Source organism: Carassius auratus, unplaced genomic scaffold, assembly GCF_003368295.1.
Source record: "Carassius auratus strain Wakin unplaced genomic scaffold, ASM336829v1 scaf_tig00216561, whole genome shotgun sequence".
NCBI classification, from domain to species: domain Eukaryota; kingdom Metazoa; phylum Chordata; class Actinopteri; order Cypriniformes; family Cyprinidae; genus Carassius; species Carassius auratus.
The window spans coordinates 195,279-213,472 of record NW_020528634.1 but is presented as its reverse complement, the minus strand read 5'-3'; the positions used below and the strand labels follow the sequence as shown (position 1 = coordinate 213,472).

General features: G+C 46.3%; 1 protein-coding gene and 1 pseudogene across 1 annotated transcript; one reads left to right on the top strand and one right to left on the bottom strand.

Annotated features, from left to right (window-relative positions):
* Nucleotides 1–261: 261 nt before the first annotated feature.
* Nucleotides 262–10,446, top strand: LOC113098463 (TOG array regulator of axonemal microtubules protein 1-like; annotated as a pseudogene).
* Nucleotides 10,447–11,496: 1,050 nt separating this feature from the next.
* LOC113098467 (heme-binding protein 1-like) lies at nt 11,497–15,253 on the bottom strand. Its single transcript, XM_026263577.1, has 5 exons — nt 14,893–15,253; nt 12,988–13,082; nt 12,388–12,512; nt 12,046–12,246; nt 11,497–11,975 (listed from the first exon to the last, which is right to left on the bottom strand). The coding sequence occupies exons 1-5, from the start codon at nt 15,086–15,088 to the stop codon at nt 11,804–11,806; spliced, it is 789 nt and encodes a 262-aa protein (XP_026119362.1). The 5' UTR covers nt 15,089–15,253; the 3' UTR covers nt 11,497–11,803.
* Nucleotides 15,254–18,194: the final 2,941 nt, after the last annotated feature.

Here is an 18,194-nt window from a genome sequence, read left to right as displayed (position 1 = left end):
GCGTTAAATAGTATAATAATAACATCAATACACTATCGTGCGCATATAATAATAATAATAATAATAATAATAATCAGAATATTAAGTCTTTGAATCTTTGTTATTATTTGTACTTTTTAAGCCCAGATGAAGCCGAAATAACAATACGTTTTCGAAAGCGAATGCACGGTTTATTCAAATGAAAGCGTTGCTGTCTCTGATTTAACACGCAAATACCTATGTAATGTAATACTACACCTCCCACAATGCACTGCGCACGCCCACCAGACAGAGCGGGGTCAGGGGGGGCGCGTCGCCATGGCAGCGGCTGGTTGTGACATCAGCGCCATTTTGCTTGAGTGTTGTGATGGAAGCAGCGAGAAAATCAGAATCCTACAGAAAAACACCGAAAATCGGACGCGAATCCGGAGCAGAAGAAGCAGATTCGGTGAATCAGACCGCGTCGCGTAGAGACTCGCACACAATCTGGACAGAAGTCGGAGCGATCTGCGATAATAGGTTTGATTTCTCACTAAAACACGTCAGGCATTTCAGTCAGTTTCGTGTGTAAATGTGCTTGGGTGTTTTTAAATAGTGTATTGTAGATTAATTCTGCGCGTGTTGTCGATTTGCTTAAAAAAACACGAAAATCCCAAACAATCGTCGATGATGAATGAGATTGATTAGTGTTGTAGAATGTGTGTTAGATGAGATGAGAGGATCTGAGTGAATTTAGAAGAGACACAGCTGGTTTCCCGCCGAGAACTCTCAGATTATTCGTCACTGATCGATGAATAAACTCTTTCTGTGGGTTTGAGTCCGTTACTGATTACATATTACATTACAGAAAGAGTAGTCCGTAATGTAATCCGTTATTTAAAATTAAAAAAAAAAAATCATTTATCACATCACATCACTCAAGATACTAAAAAAAGTCTATTTTATTTGTGTTTACCTGCGTGTCATGTGACCATTAACCAACGTCAGAGAACCGTGTTTCTTAATTATTAAAATATTTAGCTGTAAGGGGTTCTTCAAGTAAATAGAATAGCTGCAAGAGGTTGAGATGACAAACGAGTTTGGGAACCCCTGTATAACATGTGAATAAGAAATTAGTGGATTTGTGCATTAGAAAGACAAAAGTCTTCCGAAGACATAACAGTATAATTACAGCAGAATGTGTTCAGCTGCTCTCTGTCAATCATCTCAACAGCCTCAGCTGTGCTTTACACACAGCTGTCTCTCTCTCTCTCACACACACACAAACACACTCACATCTGATCTGATGTGTTTTCCTGATGACTCCAGGTGTGTCGCTGCATCATGTGACTCTTCCCGTCCCTCGTCAGCATGAGCGGTGCGTCCGTGTCTCCGTCTGGACTCTGATGATGATGATGTACGGGCTGATTCCCCAGGAGTTACACGCACAGCTCCTGGACCTCCAGAACTATCAGAGCCGGACCAGCGGCGTGGAGGAGCTGAAGAACATCCTCCTGGAGCTGGATCTCCAGCAGCTCTCCTCCGCCAGCATCCTGGACTTCATACAGTTCTTACGCAAGCTCCTGGACGACAGCAACTTCAGGGTCCTGTGCGGAGCGCTGCAGCTCATCAACCTGCTGATCCAGAAGCTGGAGAGCCATGTGGAGCGCTATTATAAGGAGATCGTGAGCGTGACGGTGCGAGCGCTGGGCGACTCCCGTAGCGTGACGCGGCTCGAGTACATGAACGTCTTCAGGCAGCTGATGAGGACGGTGGGGCCGCAGAAGGTCCTGGATCTGCTGGTGTGTCAGCTCAAGCACAGGAACTCCAGGGTTCGAGAGGACGTCATCAACATCATCACGGCGGCCCTGCTCACACACCCGCGCAAGGACTTCGATATCCCCGGCCTGTGTGTGGAAGCGGCGCCGGCGCTCGCCGACAGCAAGAGGAAGGTGCGTCACGCGGCTCTGGAGCTCTTCGCCGTCTTGGACTACTGTCTGGACACGGGTCAGAAGCAGCCGCTCGTGAAGGCCGTGGATGGAGTGGAGCTGGCCGGAGACGCTGAGGGCCTGATGGCTGCTGTACAGGCGCGGAGAGCACGACACATCCTCCCTCGACTCGCTCCCGACGGATCCCTGGAGTACGCACTCGCTCTTCCTAAACCGGGACAGAGACGGACGCCTCAGCTGGGCTCCGGGGCCGATCTGGACTGGGTTCTGAACGGAGGCCGGGCTCACAGCTCTCGCTCAGACGGGGATCTGACGGAGCAGAGGAGGATGGTGAGCGCCGGGAAAGGGAAGAACAAGCTGCCCTGGGAGAGATCCGCCCTCTCTGTGGAGCTCCAGAGCAACGGAGCGTCACCTGATCAGGTGAGCGATGACATCATCACACACACACACACACACACACATGATCAAACTCTGCTGTTTCACACTCCGTCTCCTCACGTCTTCTGTCTCTGATTGAGAGTGTCTGATCCAGTCGAAGCTCTTTTAGTGTAGTCTCTGCTCTACTGTTAGAAAGAAGAAGAAAATATATATATTTGTTTTTTCAGGTTTAAGTTGATGTTGAATGATAATGCCACGGATTCTGATTTGTGGTGTTTGGGTTGGTATTGCAGTCGTTCAGTAGTGAGGGAAACTGTGGCTCTCTGGAGGCGGTGTGTGTGTGTGTGTGTGTGTGATCCGCTGTGTTTCCCAGCAACACACACACAGAAGACAAGACTTCAGAAGAGAGATGAACAAACACCAGCAGAGGCTTCTGTAGACCAGCGTTCATCAGATCAGTGTTTGGACAGACTGAAAACTGGCTTGGTTTTAAATCAAGATAACATTAGATTAGAAGAGAAAATGATCAACAGGAAGTCAGTTTATGCTGAAACCAGGAATAAACATCTGCCAGTGGAGTTTATTCCTGGTTTAAGTTTAAACTCCTACTTGAACAGTTCTCAGCAGATTTCATGATGTGATTCTGCATCTCCAGTAGATGGAAAACAAGACTCACACTGTCTGTAGATGATCAGTTTTGGTTTTCATCTGTTTCAAAGTTCTTCTGTTGAGAGTGTGGATGTGGATCAGTGAGGTCTCAGTGCAGAAGGTCTCGATGAACACATGTGTTTATTCCAGCAGGTCAGCAGTGAAGATCCGTCCTCCTCTGTTAAACGCCGTCAGGACACTGGAGCCAAATACAGTAAGAACCTTCTTCAGTCTTGAGACACTTCTCAGTGTACTCTACACAGCTTTATTTCCCAGAAGTCCACCTGTCCTCTTGTTGAATTGATTTTCTGAAGGCATCAATAACACTGCACAGTAATGAAGTGATGAAGCATGTGTTTAATCCACTGTTCTGGACCCAGGTCCATCAGAGGCTCTGACCCGCAGGTCACGGGGTCGACTGCGCCGCAGCGGGAGCTTGGACTCTGATCCAGACCTGTTCAAAGACCCCCATCCGTCCGAGTCTGAGAGAGGTGATCGCTCACGTGTGTTCAGCTTCTACTAATCTCTGCAGATGGGAATCATTAAAGCATTCGAGTTTGGGAACCACAGTGAATTAGAAGCTGTGTCATGATGTGTTTCCTTTAGTTTGAGATTTTCAGCTAATATCCTTTCAGCAGATAACCCTTCTTCAGGTTTAAGCATGAAGTTGGATTGGTCAGCTGGTCATTTATCCTGGAGCTGGATGTGTTGAGTGTTCGGCTGTCTCTCACAGGTTTGTCCAAGGCGAGTGGTTTCCTGTCGGCCGGCGCTGAGCGAGCATCTCCAGGCTCGTTTCTGCTGCCCTCGTACCCACTGACCTCTCTAACAGGAAGTGTGCTGACCCCGACCTTACCACGCAGAAACCACGCTGACCCCTCGCTGTCCATGTCCAACACATGGCCCAACAAACGTGAAATCAGCCCTCGCCGCAGGAGTGACATCACTGGTCAGAACACACACACACCTCAGAGCTGTTAGAATCAGAACAAACTCAATCAGCAGTCCACGACGGAAAGGGTTCATTTATGTAGAATCTGTGGGCGGAGCTAAACAGGCAGCGCTCTAGAATCTGTGGGCGGAGCTAAACAGGCAGCGATGTAGAATCTGTGGGCGGAGCTAAACAGGCAGCACTGTTGAATCTGTGGGCGGAGCTAAACAGGCAGCGATGTAGAAGCAGGCATTGATCTTCTGGAGGCGGGGTTTAGACACATTATTAAACACATATAGTTGGAGAATCATTATATTTTAAATCATTCTATATTTCAGTATTCACTTTTGAGACGAAACATTAACACTCATTTACATGTCACAGGTGAGGTGAGCTCCAGGAAGCGTTCTCCGCTGCCTCCTCGAGCTGAACGTGCCTCATCCCTCCGTCAGAGCCCAAACACCAGCAGACCCTCGTCACTGGACACACACCTGCACCTGGATCTGTCGGTCAGCAGCGGCGCAGGAGAGCCAGAGGACGAGCTGCTGGACCGTGAGGAGGTGTGTGTGTGTGTGTGTGTGTGTGTGTGTGCTGATGTCAGCCTCCGTGACTCTGAGCTGTGTCTCTCTGTCAGATGCTGAACTCCTTGCGCTCGTTGAGGAACAGCGCTGCTAGGAAGCGGGCCAAGGTCAGCGCGAGCGGCTCTGAGCCGGATCCAGACAGTCCGGACTCGGCGGTGAAGCTGGAGCTGGTTCCTGATTCTCCGGAGCACACGTCTCCATCCGTCAGCAGTCCTCTGAGCGAGAGCGGCCTGTGCTCTCCTCCGTCTCCCAGCGGCACCAAGAGCAGGTCAGTCTCTCCGTCTGCGGTGTACAGACCCTCACACCTGAGATCACACCATACTCTGACAGAGATCACTCCTCTGTCCGGTCACCATGAGAGAGAATTCACCTCAGTTTCAGATGAAGTTTTAATTCTCATGTCTGGTTTATTTGATGACTCTAGCCCTGTGGAGTCTGCGGTGAAGCCACGAGTGTCTTCAGGAAGACGTGTCCCAGCAGACATCAGCGCTCGAGGTGTGTGTGTATGAAGCACAGGAGCACACGTGATGTCAGACGGTGTGTGTTAGCCGTCCTCTGAGTGTGTGTGTGTGTGTGTGTGTGTTACAGGTGAGACGCAGCAGGACAAGAGTCTCTCCGATGGGAATGTGAGTGTGATCGGTCAGAGACTCGTTTACTCGAACAGATCGTTAGATCCAGACGAGGAGAAGCCCAGCGACATGACATCATCATCTTCATCATCCTCATCATCACCTCAGATCAGAGCCGCCGGCCGCCAGCCGCTCCGCGCTCTCAGACCCACTAGAGGTGATCATTACCAGTTAAAACATGTCTTCTGCTCACCGAGGCTGCCTTTACTTGATCAATAATTCAGTATAAATAGTGAAATATTATTCTGATGTAAATCAGGTGTGTTCTGTGTGAATCTGTGTTAAAGTGTAATTTATTTCTGTGATGCTCCGCTGTATTTTCAGCATCATTCCCGTGATACACTACCAACACAACACACTGCGCTGGGGGTCAGTAAGATAAAAAAAACACCCACAAAAATAAATGAATTCTTTCATTCATCAAGGATGCATTAACTTTATCAAAAGTGCCAGTGAAGACATTTCCAACGTTACAAAAGATTTCTATTTTTTTGAACTTTCTATTCTTCTGTGAATCCTAAAAAATAAAATGTATCACGGTTTCCACAAAAATATTGTGCAGCACAACTGTGTTCAACATTGATAATAATCAGAAATGTTTCTTGAGCAGTAAATCATCATATTATTCTGATTTCTGAAGATCATGTGACACTGAAGACTGGAGGAATGATGCTGGAAATACAGCGGTGCATTACAGAAATACATTACACTTTAACACAGATTCACACAGAAAACAGATGATTTACACTAGAATAATATTTCACTGTTACTGTATTTTGATCAGATAAATGCAGCTTCGCTGAGCAGAAACGCTTCTTTCCTGTAGTTATTCCAGTGTGTGACCGGTGGTGTGTAACATGTTGGTGTAGTAATGTGTGGTGTTTCTCTCAGGATCTCAGCAGCGAGTGTCCTGCAGTCGAGTGATGTCGGAGGGCGTGATCGGGCGAGGTCAGTTCACCGCTGTTTTCCTGACCGCTGGTGTAGCACTCGTCCGCTCTCATCCTCGCTCATCTTCTTCTCTGGTGTCTGCAGGAGTGTTCGCTTCCGCTGTCCTGTCCAGTCGTTCTCCTGAGCAGGGTGACCCGGCCGGTCAGAGCCCCCGTGAGCCTCCGTCAGGTGTGTACGGACACGTCTTGACCAGCACTCTCCTCCAGTCTGACGCCTGTCCTGAACCAGAGGTGCGTCTCACACACACGAGGGTGTTCAGCGGAGCCTGCGCTGGGATCTGAGTCATGTGATCTGTGTGTGTTTCAGCAGAGAGTCAGGAGCTGGAGTCTGGAGCAGCAGGACTCACCCCCCGCTCGCCGCGTGCCCATCGGTGATGTGAAAGGTGAAAGGTCAACAGCAGTGACGGCCATCACTCATCTGTGGTCTGTTATCCTGACCGTTTCTCTGTTTGTCCCAGATGTGAGTCTGAACGGTTGTGAGTGGCTCTCAGATGAATCTCCCTGCAGCCCGACTGAACCACAGAACACAGGGAGACGCCCGAGCCCCGCCCCCCCGACCGGCCCGCCCAATAGGAACACAGCACCCCGACTGAGACGAGCGTCGAGTTTGAACCGCACCAGACCCCCTGCGTCTCACAGCTCCGGTGAGAGAGAACACACACACACACACACACACACTGTACATGCAGCGAACAAGAAAATCACTCCAACACTTATTTAAATCAGCTTCACACATTACTGTAAAATATATATATATTCATTCATCAATGACACATTAAACTGATCAGTAAAGACATTTATAATGTTACAGTAGATTTCTATTTCACATAAATGATGTTCTTTTGGAGTTTCTATTCATCTGTGGATTCTGAAAAATAAAATACATCACAGTTTCCACAAAAATATTGTTATATAATAATATGTTCAACTTTGCTAATAATCAGAAATGTTTCTTGAGCAGTAAATCATCAAATCAGAATGGTTTCTGAAGATCATGTGACACTGAAGACTCGTAGTGCTTTATACAATACTGATTGTGTCAAACAGCAGGACAGCTCAGAGATTTGACATGGCCTCGGTCAGTCACACAGATTCACCGTGCTGACCCACAGGAAGCTGAGTTGTGCTTCAGACATCACTGTCTGTGTGTGACCACAGCTTTAGTCTCCGATCCCAGGGAACACACTGATGACATCTGGATAACATGTATGATGTCAGATATGATCAGTCTGTGTGTCCATCAGATGAGCTGACCCCTGTGAGTCTGAAGAAGGAGGGTCAGGATCCGGCTGACCTGCGTCCCTTCTCTAAACCGGAGCTGGCGCTGACGCAGAGCTTCAGACTGATGTCCTCAGACGACTGGTGAGTGACCGCACATCTGATCCCTCGTCACACACACATCAACACATCCTCAGTGTTGTGTACTGTTGTTGTTGTGTACATCAAATGTGTACTGTTGATGAAGGGAGAAGAAGATCGAGGGGATGACCTTCCTGCGTAGTTTGGCTCAGTATCATCCTGACGTCCTGATGAGCCGGATCCATGACGTGTGTCTCGCTCTCGTTCAGGAGGTCAGTGTCACGCTCACAGATCATGGAGCTAACAGATGCACTGTGCTCTTCTCCTGATCGATCTGGTGTGTGTGTGTGTGTGAAGGTTCGTAACCTGCGCTCCGGCGTGTCCCGTGTGGCAGTGGTGACGCTGGGAGAGATGTTCGCGGCGCTGCAGAAGGGAATGGATCAGGAGCTGGACGGGACGGTCCGAGCTCTGCTGCAGGAAAGCTGGAGAATGTAACGCCTTCATCAGACAGGACGTGGAGCGAGCGCTGGACAGCATGATGAAGAACTGCTCTCTCACACGCAGCATGAGCGCACTGCTGACCGGAGGACTGGGGTCAGACACACACACACACACACAGACTGTTCACAAGCTGTTGTATTGTTCTGACTGTTACTGTTACTGAGATGTTTTGTAATGCTGGTCCGTGTGTGTGTGTGTGTGTGTGTGTGTGTGTCAGTCATCTGAACTCAGTTGTGCGTAAGTGTGCGGCGCAGCGTCTCTGTGCTCTTCTGGAGCGGGTTGGAGCCGCTCGTCTGCTGTCCGGAGCTAAAGATGTGACCGAGCGCATCCTGCCGGCCGTCTGGAAGCTGGTGCAGGACTCGTCTCAGGAGGCCAGGTGAGGGGTCAGAGGTCACGCAGCCTAACACACTCTCACCTCGGCGCTTCACGCTTTCATTGCTGTCTCTCAGGTACTTCGGGCGACGCATGCTGCTGTTTCTGTCCTCTCACCGTGACTTTGATAAGATGCTGGAGAAGTTCATCCCTGCTAAAGACCTGCCGGCCGTCAGAGACACCGTCTTCACTCTCAAAACCAAGGTGTGCACAAACCCTCACAAACACAGCTGGACCGGTCCCTCTACAGATACACCACTGCTCACAAGTGTGTGTGTGTGTGTGTGTGTCAGGGTCTGGGCGAGATGCCTCAGGACGCTCCGTCGGCGCGGGGCAGGCTCTCTCTCTCCGGCGGGGTGGTGAAGCGCACCTCGTCTGTCACGCGTGATCCTCTGAGCGGCAGCAGGTATGACTCTCCAGCCGTTCACCTGGTCACGTGACGTTCCCGCTCACTCATCAGCCGTGTGTTCGGCAGGGACTGTGTGCAGGCGGGAGGTAAAGCAGCCGTCCACAGCCTCGCTGACCGGAGCGAGTACGTCACACAGATGAAGACGCTGCTCAACTCCAAAGACTTCAGGGAGAGAATCAAGGCCATCGATCAGCTGGTGTGTGACTGCGAGGAGAACCCGGTTCTGGTCATCAGCAACCTGTTCCCGGTAATCCTGCCGCTCCTGATGAAGATGATGCTGATTGTGGTGATGTTGCTGCTGATGCTGAATGTGCTGCAGGTGTTTGACGCTCTGAAGGCCCGTCTGCAGGAGTCGAACAGTAAGGTGAATCTGCGTGCTCTGGAGGCGCTTCAGCCCATCGTGGCTCTGCTCAGAGACAGTCTGGCTCCCGGTGCTCAACATCCTGGTCCCGGCCGTCGTGGACAATCACCTGAACTCCAAGAGCAGCAGCATCTCCTCGGCGGCGCAGGGGGCCGTCCAGGCTCTGATGAACAACATCGGTGCGTTGAGTTGATCTCTCACTGATCTGAGCAGATCTTCAGTGTGTCTGACTCTGACTCTGACTGTGTTTCAGACAACAGCCTCCTGCTGCAGCCCTTCTGCTCCAGAGCCCAGTATCTGAGCGGGAAGGCCAAGCTGGAGCTCATCCAGAGAGTCGCAGGTCAGTCTAGACGAGCACTCACCCTGCCACAAAACAAGGCCTTGAAAACTCCTCAATCAGGGATGTAACATGAAGATATGAAGTCTGGTTTTCTGAGATATTAAGCAGGTTAAAATTTCCCTCTGAATAAGTGGATTTTCCTGACTCCGCTGTAGAGCTCCACAAAGAATCGAAATAAAAAAACAATCAGTGTGTAATTATAAAATCACAAAGGCTTTGAATTAAATAATTCTATTTTTTTTTGTCATGCAGCCCCACCCCATTAGTTTTATATTTTAATCATAAACTGCCTTCATATGTTCTGTCATTATTTTATTTATGCATTTGAATATTTTCAGTTAATTCCTTGTAATTAGTTTCAGGGTCTGTAAGAGGTGTTAAAGAGCCCAGATCAGGCTGGTTCAGAGAGAGTGTGTGTGTGTGTGTGTGTGTGTTTCTCAGAGCTGGTGATGGAGCTGTACCCGCGCAGACCGCAGCTGGTGGAGCAGAAGGTGCTTCCTCTCTTCTGGACGCTGCTCAGCTCTTCCTCTAACAGTGGACAGGTGCGGCCGGCCGCAGTGAAGCTAGCCGAAGCGCTGCACACACACATGGGTCAGACGCTGCTGGAGAACACACAGTCCTCAGACGTGCAGAGCGAGCTGAAGCAGCTCCTGAGAGCCGCAGGTCCTGACCGATGATGAGCTGTGTCTCGTGTGTGTGTGTGACCTGCACACACACACTCACTGATGTTGTCTTGTACCGTGTGCTCTGATCATTGCTCCCAGATCTGTGTGTTGTGCAGGATTTACACCAGACTTGTGTCCTGTATAACGCAGTATTAGCTGTACAGTGAATATATTTCCTGAATATTGACTTCATTATGGCCTGTTTTAAGTGTGACCCGTCCTAGTTTTTTGCATGACCAAATTAATTGTTGAGCTTAAAAAAAAAAAAAGGAGGAAAAGCAGCTTTTTGAGCTTGAAGGATGTGTGTCCTGTGTTTCGGTGAATGAGAAGCTTTATTGGAGAGTAACACGGGTCAGCTCGTGTCCAGATCTAGTTCTTCGTTTAGTGCCAGTCACTCCACAACAGCCTTGATGAGATTTCACTTTAAATTATATCAGAGACAGAGATTTATCTATATAATAAAGTGTCTTATTTCTGTAAACACGTGTGCTGTGATCTGAGTTTGATTTAGTGACACCACTTTTCACATTATTCATCCACACATCAACAAACACGAGCTAACTTCACATTTCTGTCACATAAACAGATTTATTTTATTGAATCCATCTCCACCCAGCATATCTTACAGATCAGTAGCATTGATGGCACAACTATTAACCCTCAAACTATTAATAACCAGTTCAGGGGTTTATTCTTCATTGTGTTCATCTGAAGAGGCTGAATGTGATGTTTTCTTCAGCTCCCTAAACGTTAGTTCCACTGACCCCGAGACACCGTCCAGATTGGATGAGTCTTTTACTGGAGACATCGAGGTGCATTACCTTCAGTGCTCTCGGCCTGATGCTCTGCCTAAATAAACTTTCTCCATTACTTCTAAAGATGTTTAATGAATCCTTAGACTCCCCCAAACATCACTAATATATTAAAGAAGCAAGGATGCTCTTCTTTGTAATAACTCAGCCTATTTCTTTATGTGTGGATGTTAAAATATTAGCTATAAATTTGTATGTATACTGTATTTTTAACCTAAATTAGTTTTTTTTCTTTAATGTTTGTAATCGTGGTTATTTTGAAAATTCAATAAATAAAATCACATAAATATATATATATATATATATATATATTCTCAAGTCCCCTGGGGTTTTAAGCTAATATTTAAATTCTAAAAATTAATCATTAAAAAAATTATTTCAAATAAACATCCACAGATCCAGAATTCCACAAAAAAAAAAAAAAAAAAAAAATATATATATATATATATATATATATATATATATATATATATATATATATATATTTAAAAATTATTATTGTAGTTTTTTTTACTATTTTTGACGTCCCCATGAAAAATAGATAAACTGTAATCCATTATTCAAACGAAAACGATCTGAAACTATTGGAAAATGTCTGGTTATTCACCAGATATGGTCTGTGTTTCCTTAAACTTTATTTTGGGACCGAACCCTGATCTTTAATGTTCTCCGTGAATTGTTGGCTCTGATTGGCTGGAGTGGATCTGACATCATGGCTCGGGTCAGCAGTGGTTTATTCAGATCAGAACAGAAGCTTCACAGTGTTTCTACTGAGGACAGATCAACTCATTCACGGTGTCTGACATCTGAGCTTCCTGCTGGAACACACACCTTTCAAAAATACTTCAAATACCACAATGACAATCTGGAATATATATATATAAATATATCTGCATCTATGGATTATCGTAAGCGTTGATTTCAGAGCGAGAGACGCACAGAAGACGAGAGGTCTGTGATGATTGTGTTACAGCATCAGTGTTTCAGCGAGTGTTTGTGTAGCTTATACTCCGTGTGACGCTCCTCTCAGGGCCGCTCCAGGAACCAGATCTCGTTCTGCCGGTGGGCCGCCGCGGGGTTGGTGTACCCAGCTATGATGAAGGAGTTGCTGACGCAGACGGCTGGACGGTCCAGAGCCTCGGCCAGACTGCTGATCTCGTGGAGGATGGTCAGCTCGTTCGTGACCCCCGTGAAGGCCCTGAGAACACCCCTCAGATCAGCTGCTCATGTTTCCTCCAGTACACTTACAGTGGAGATGTGTGTCTCACCTGGAGTAGACGACCGCAGCAGGCCACTGCTCGACGGTGACCTCGGGGTCGTGTGGCCGCGGCGGATCGCTCTGGTGCGGGGGGGGCAGGTAATACGCTACGGTCACGGCTCGCGACAGACTCCTGTGCGTCTCATCGGTGCGCACCACCGTCACGATCGGGATCGTCAGCCCCAGATAACGTCCTGCAGAAGAACAGACGAGTGTGTTTGAGATCTGACCTGACGCAGCGCTCAACTGTGTGTGTGATGCTGGATGTGTGTGTGTGATGGAGGAGTGTGTGTGATGCTGGATGTGTGTGTGTGATGGAGGAGTGTTTCTGGACCTGCTGAGTTCTGCTGGCCAGATGTATCTCATGATCTTCATGAAGCCGTAGCAGATGCTCTGTTCATACGTGTCCTCGTGAACCGTGATGCAGGCCCAGTGCGCTTTCTCATAGTGACGCTTCTCGAACACCACCTCGCCGCACTACGACACACACACACACACACAGAGAGAGAGAGAGAGGAGAGAGAGAGAGAGAGAGAGAGTCAGAAGCATCATCCTCATCACAACACAACACAGGAACAGATCAGTCAGAATCAAACACAAATAAAGCAGGGTTTGGGTTTATGGAAGCGTTGGAAATGATTTGTCTTGTACTGAATGAGCTCAGTGAGATGAAGAGTGAAGAGTAAACCTTCTTCTAGAACACATTTTAATGAGTGACCAGCTCTCTTTTACCACCATATTTGAGCCGGTTTCTCTCATCCAGGGGCATTCTAGCCTTCAGCTCTGGTCTGTTTCTGAAAGTGTCAATCACTGGGAGTGGGAGGAGTCTAATGATCTCTCTACTTGCTCATCCTCCGTCAGTTGGAGCAGCTGAATTAGATCACGTGTGTCTGATGATGACACTGATGCTGTAGGTCAGACTCTGTTGGGTTGATTCAGAGTGTGTACGTACCTTCTCCTTGCGTGTGAGGAGTGTGTAGGGCACCTGCTCCCGTGTGTGTGTGCCCTCGTTATCGGTGGTGATCTGACGGATGGGTTCGGCCATGTCTGTGAAACACGGAGCAGACGGACGTCAGTTCAGCTCCAGAAACACAGACAGAGTTACAGCAGGAAACACTGTAGAACTGGACGTTTAGGATCAGGAGAGACCCAGAATCAGACTTACACTTCAGTCAGGACGGAAACATGACCAGACGAGACGTGTGTGTGTGTGTGTGTGTGTGTGTGTGTGTGTGTGTGTGTGAGCTACTGTAAATACAGTGGCTGGTTTTTTTATCCTCAAGGAGAATCACATGATGAGCTTTAGGAGCACAATAACATGCCTTTTTCCTTCATAAAAGGATACAATGAGACATTTACAAGCTAAATTGATTAATTTGAAGACTAAAAGTACACTAGGATTTTACATAATTCTACTTCAAACTGTTTATTTAATATTTAGTGGGATTCAGATTTTAAACACAGAATTATCCATTTAATTGTGCAGCGTTGTGATGCAGTTAATTGTGTAACTGGTTTTGCTCGAAATACACTTCGACTCTTATTTTGAAACGTTGGATCACAATTCCAGTTTTCTGTGAGTCATCTGATTTTGATGAAGACTGCTCATAAGTTAAAGTGTTGTCCACTGGTTTCAGGAGTGAGGGAGTCGTGTAAAGGTCACATCTAATCCTGTATTTCACATAAAGCACAGACTGGATTCAGAGGCATTGGTCTGATAATCTCAGCTAGATTGTGTGTTAGACACTCTCTGGATATAAAGGTTGTGTTTGATAACATGAAGAGAGCGGAGCGCGTGATCATCTGCTGAACTGGGTCAGAGACGCAGACGTGAATCATGGGAAATCCTCCTCGGCTGGTGTCTTAAAGCAACACGCTTCAGGAAACAGATGGAGACTCTGGGCTTCCTTCAGACTAGTGGACAGAAAACATTATCTGTATTTCATCTACACATCAAACGCTGTTGTGGTGTACTCTCATATCGTTCTAGTTATTGCTCCTGATGTGAACAGCCTTAGTTTTGACACCTGTCGCTTTAAATGCTCGAGCTCTTGGATTGGCTGTAAGTGTTTTTATTATTGATGATATCAGACCTCCTGTCCCGCAGTGTTTATACGCAGTCCCTGAGGACCAACACAAGGGGAACCGTTCCTGAAACTTTTCCTTCTCCTAATTCTGGATCTCAAAACTGACCTTTTCCCTCATTCACATTGCTTACATCTTGCAATTGTGTATTTTTTCCTCATTATTCTGAGTTTTATATCTCGAAGTTATGAGTGCTCCAACGTCTGAATTGTGAGAGAAATTCATCTTTATTTCTTTATCCAGCAGATGCAATGTAAAAAAAAAAAAGATTGTGATTTTAACAGTAAAAGCCAGTAAACATACTACAGTTAAAACCTATTAATTGGTTTTAAAACTGTAATGGACGGTAAAATTACAGTTTTTTTAAGTGAAAAAAAAACTGTATAATTAATTGACATTCCCACAATTTTTTTTTTTTTTTTTTTTTGGTTGAAATAAAGATGTTTTCTCACCAGTTTTGTTCATTAGGGTGGTATGTTACATCTACGGTTGTTAAATGAATGTTTCTTGCATTATTTCAGTATCGTGTGTGTGTTGCTGTGATGGTGTTTCTGAGTGCTGCTGGCAGAAAAAACACTCACTCAGTGTGTAGCTGCCTACATAGACAGCATCTGTGCGCGCGGCTCTGAGGGGATGACCGTTAAACTGGCGCGAAACGCTATAAGCCTGCGGTGATCTGAGACGCGAGTGTGTGTGTGTGTGTGTGTTTGTGTGTACGTGCGTGTGTGTGTGTGTGTTTACGTGCGTGTTGTTGTTGTGTTTGTAACGCTACCTGTCGGTACCTCCACCTGGTGTCCGCGCGCCACATCCGTCCAGTACCTCAGGAGCCTCCCCTGCTCCTCCTGCGGCTCCTGCTGCTCCTCTTCGGGGCTGTTCAACAGCTGCTCCTCCGACACAGACTCCAGATCCTCCAGTGTGATCATATCACCGCCGCCGCCGCCGTTCAACCGACACCCGCCGGGATCCATCGCCGAATCCGGTGACCGTCGATGCTGGAAGTGCGCGTCCGTGCGGAACGATCGTCTCACGCGGATCTCGCTTTCATGTCCACGAACCGGAGCTCTCGATCAGCGAGCAGTCGTTTAACTCCCGTTATTAACCGTGTTCGGTTCGTACGTGTATTGTTTTGCAGGCAGGACGGTCGTGACGTATTTAAGGGCAGAGTCGTGGTCACGTGACCATATAAGCGCCGCCCACCTCGCGCAGGAGTGTGTAAATACACAACACGCCTGAGAAACTAATCATGTGTCCAGATTGTGTGTGTGTGTGTGTGTGTGTGTGTGTGTGTGTGTGTGTGTAAATGCAATAAAGTCTGTAAAAAAATAAATATGAATATTTTCAATGCCATGTGAGTGTATTTTAAAATACTTTAAATGCTTGGCTGGTCTTTCATTTGTGAAATGAAAGGTTAATGTTCTGATATGATATGTTGAGTTTCAGTATACAGACTGTGTGTGTGTGTGTGTGTGTGTGTGTGTGTGTGAGTGTGTGTGTGTGTGTGTGAGAGAGAGAGAGAGTGAGTGTGTTTCAGGTCAGTGTTTGATCAGCTCCAGTGAGTTTTATCACACTTTAGTCAGAAATACATGTATTAGTCCTTGACCTGCTGCTTGTGTTTGTCTGCTGGATGATTTCAGCTGCTGTAAATGGAGAAAGTTCAGGATTTTTCCAAATCAGGATCACAGCATTAACCTGCAATGAAGCAGGAAACACTTTACACTGCAGTGAAATATGACCACACTGCAGTTTCATGATCTTCAGAAACCATCCTGATCTGCTGCTCAAGAAACATGTCTGATTATTATCAATGTTGAACACATTAATATTTTTGTGGTTTCATGCTTTTATGTATAGACAACATTGACACGTAATGAACAGGAGGATCATGATGTGTGATTATTGTGTTGGTCTGTATGGGCTCTCAGCAGTGATTGTTCCTGATGGAAAGCTCCTGCAGAGAGACGAGTGATTGTGTTCAGCTCGGGATGAAAAGAGACGTCCGTCAGCTCCATTGTGCTGCTCGAATCATGTTCTAACAGCTCTGGCCTGTTTTTCTGACAGGTTTACGTCCCGTCTGACCCAGATGTGGCTGTTGAATCAGCCTGACCTCTAATACCAGATCATCACACCTGCATTACTTGATAATAATGTGTGGGTTTTGTTTTTTAACCTGTGATTCTTGTTTGGGGTTCATAGATAAATAAATAATTAATTTAAAAAACAGCACATATTCAAAATAGAGCTGTTATACATTTTGTATCATTTGAACAATTCCTTGCTGAATAAAAAAATCAATACTGACCTCAAGGTTTAGAACGGTAGTGTGTCTATATATTGTTACAAACGTTATATATATATAAAAAAAAATGTAACCATAAAAGAACATTACGTTTATTGTAAGGAAACTAACAGTAACTTCTACAGAATGTTTGCTAAAGGTTTCGATTTTGAGCCGTGAGTGACAGGAGACTCCCTGTGCAGTGATGTGTGTGTGTCTGCGTGTGTGTGTGTGTGTGTGTGTGTGTGTGTGTGTGTGTGTGTGTGTGTGTGTGTGTTCCCTCAGTAGGGTGCGATCGAGGGCATTTCTCCATCTGCTTCAGTCTGTATCTCTGTATGAGTTACTGCAGCAGATCTGTCTTCCTCTTCTGGACCCAGAGGTGCTCACACACACACACTCACACACACTCTTCACTTCACCAGTGTGTGTTCTTCTCTCAGAGCTCAGAGGGGTCTGCTCTTCATGGATCTACAGGAGAATGGAGAGCATGTTCACCAGGTCACCCTGATGATTTATGTGCCTTTTCAGGAACAAATATAAATTCTGTCATCATTTACTGTTCTTCAGTGATAATGGTCTTACCATAAACGTATCGTAGCATCAGTGCATTTCTTTGAGATAAAGCCCAGTGATTTCCTTCCTTCTGAAGTCCTGCCATCGTCTGCTTTCATCTCCCCCGGGTCCAGACGACCGAGGGCTGGTTCCAGAGATGTAACTTGATTATTGCTCTGTCTCACACAGGTGTGCGTCTCATGTCCTGATACAGATCTCAGAGTCATGAAGAAGCTGCTCTAGTAAATATAAACAGGCTTTTACATTTTAGTGATTTTAATGACATTTTAATGTGTGTGTGTGTGTGTGTGTGTGTGTGTGTGTATGTGTGTGTGTGTGTGTGTGTCTCCTCTATACATGAGCTCTGGAGATGCTCTCTTATGCAACACTTCTCAGAACAGTTACACAAGCGCTGCAGACAGGAAGTGGGTTGTGCTGAGTGACCAGAGGAGCGACACACTGGACACGCCACTCTTCAGAGGGTCACAACAGCAGCTGATGATGAAGATGAGCATCAGATATTGATCTGTGCTTCTGCTATAATCAGATCATTTACTGAAGCTGCTGAACTGGGATAATCTCCGTAAGAGGCTCGTTTTCACATCGAACACTGCAGGCCAGGGGTGGTTTTAGGGTGAGTGGAGATCCGGGGCTTAGCCCAGAAAAATCCATGTATGTGACTTTTTTATTTTAATAAATCAGAAAGATTTACCTTGTTTAAAATATACAAAAACAATAAAAACAAAAACAAATTTAAAACATTTTATTTAAAGTATTGAGGAAAATACATTTGCTTTATGCAAACAAAAATTAAGAATTGCAAAACAAATGAAACAGCGCGAAAGCAATGATTTTGCAATACATATTTTCCATGGTCATATCTATTAATTTATTTCCAACGCTGCTTTTATTTTGCGTGTCAGTCTAGTTTGAGCTTGTGATACCATCTTTCCTTTGCGCTTCACTTTTCTGCACGTCTCTCTTTGTGGCACTGTTTTGACGTGGGGGCGGAGTCAATGGACGGGGGCGTGTGCAACATGCCTCCATGGAAATGACGTCATCAGCCCCTAGACGCAGCTCACTGATCCAGGTGCTGTCATGATGAACAGAGATTTCGAGTGGATCGTTTATTTTTATTCAGTAGCATTAAAACATTCATGTTTTCGTTGTATTTACTTTATTAACAAATGTATATGTATTAGCAGCGTTTGCTCAAGTTAAAGAAGTTGTTAACATGAACATCTGCT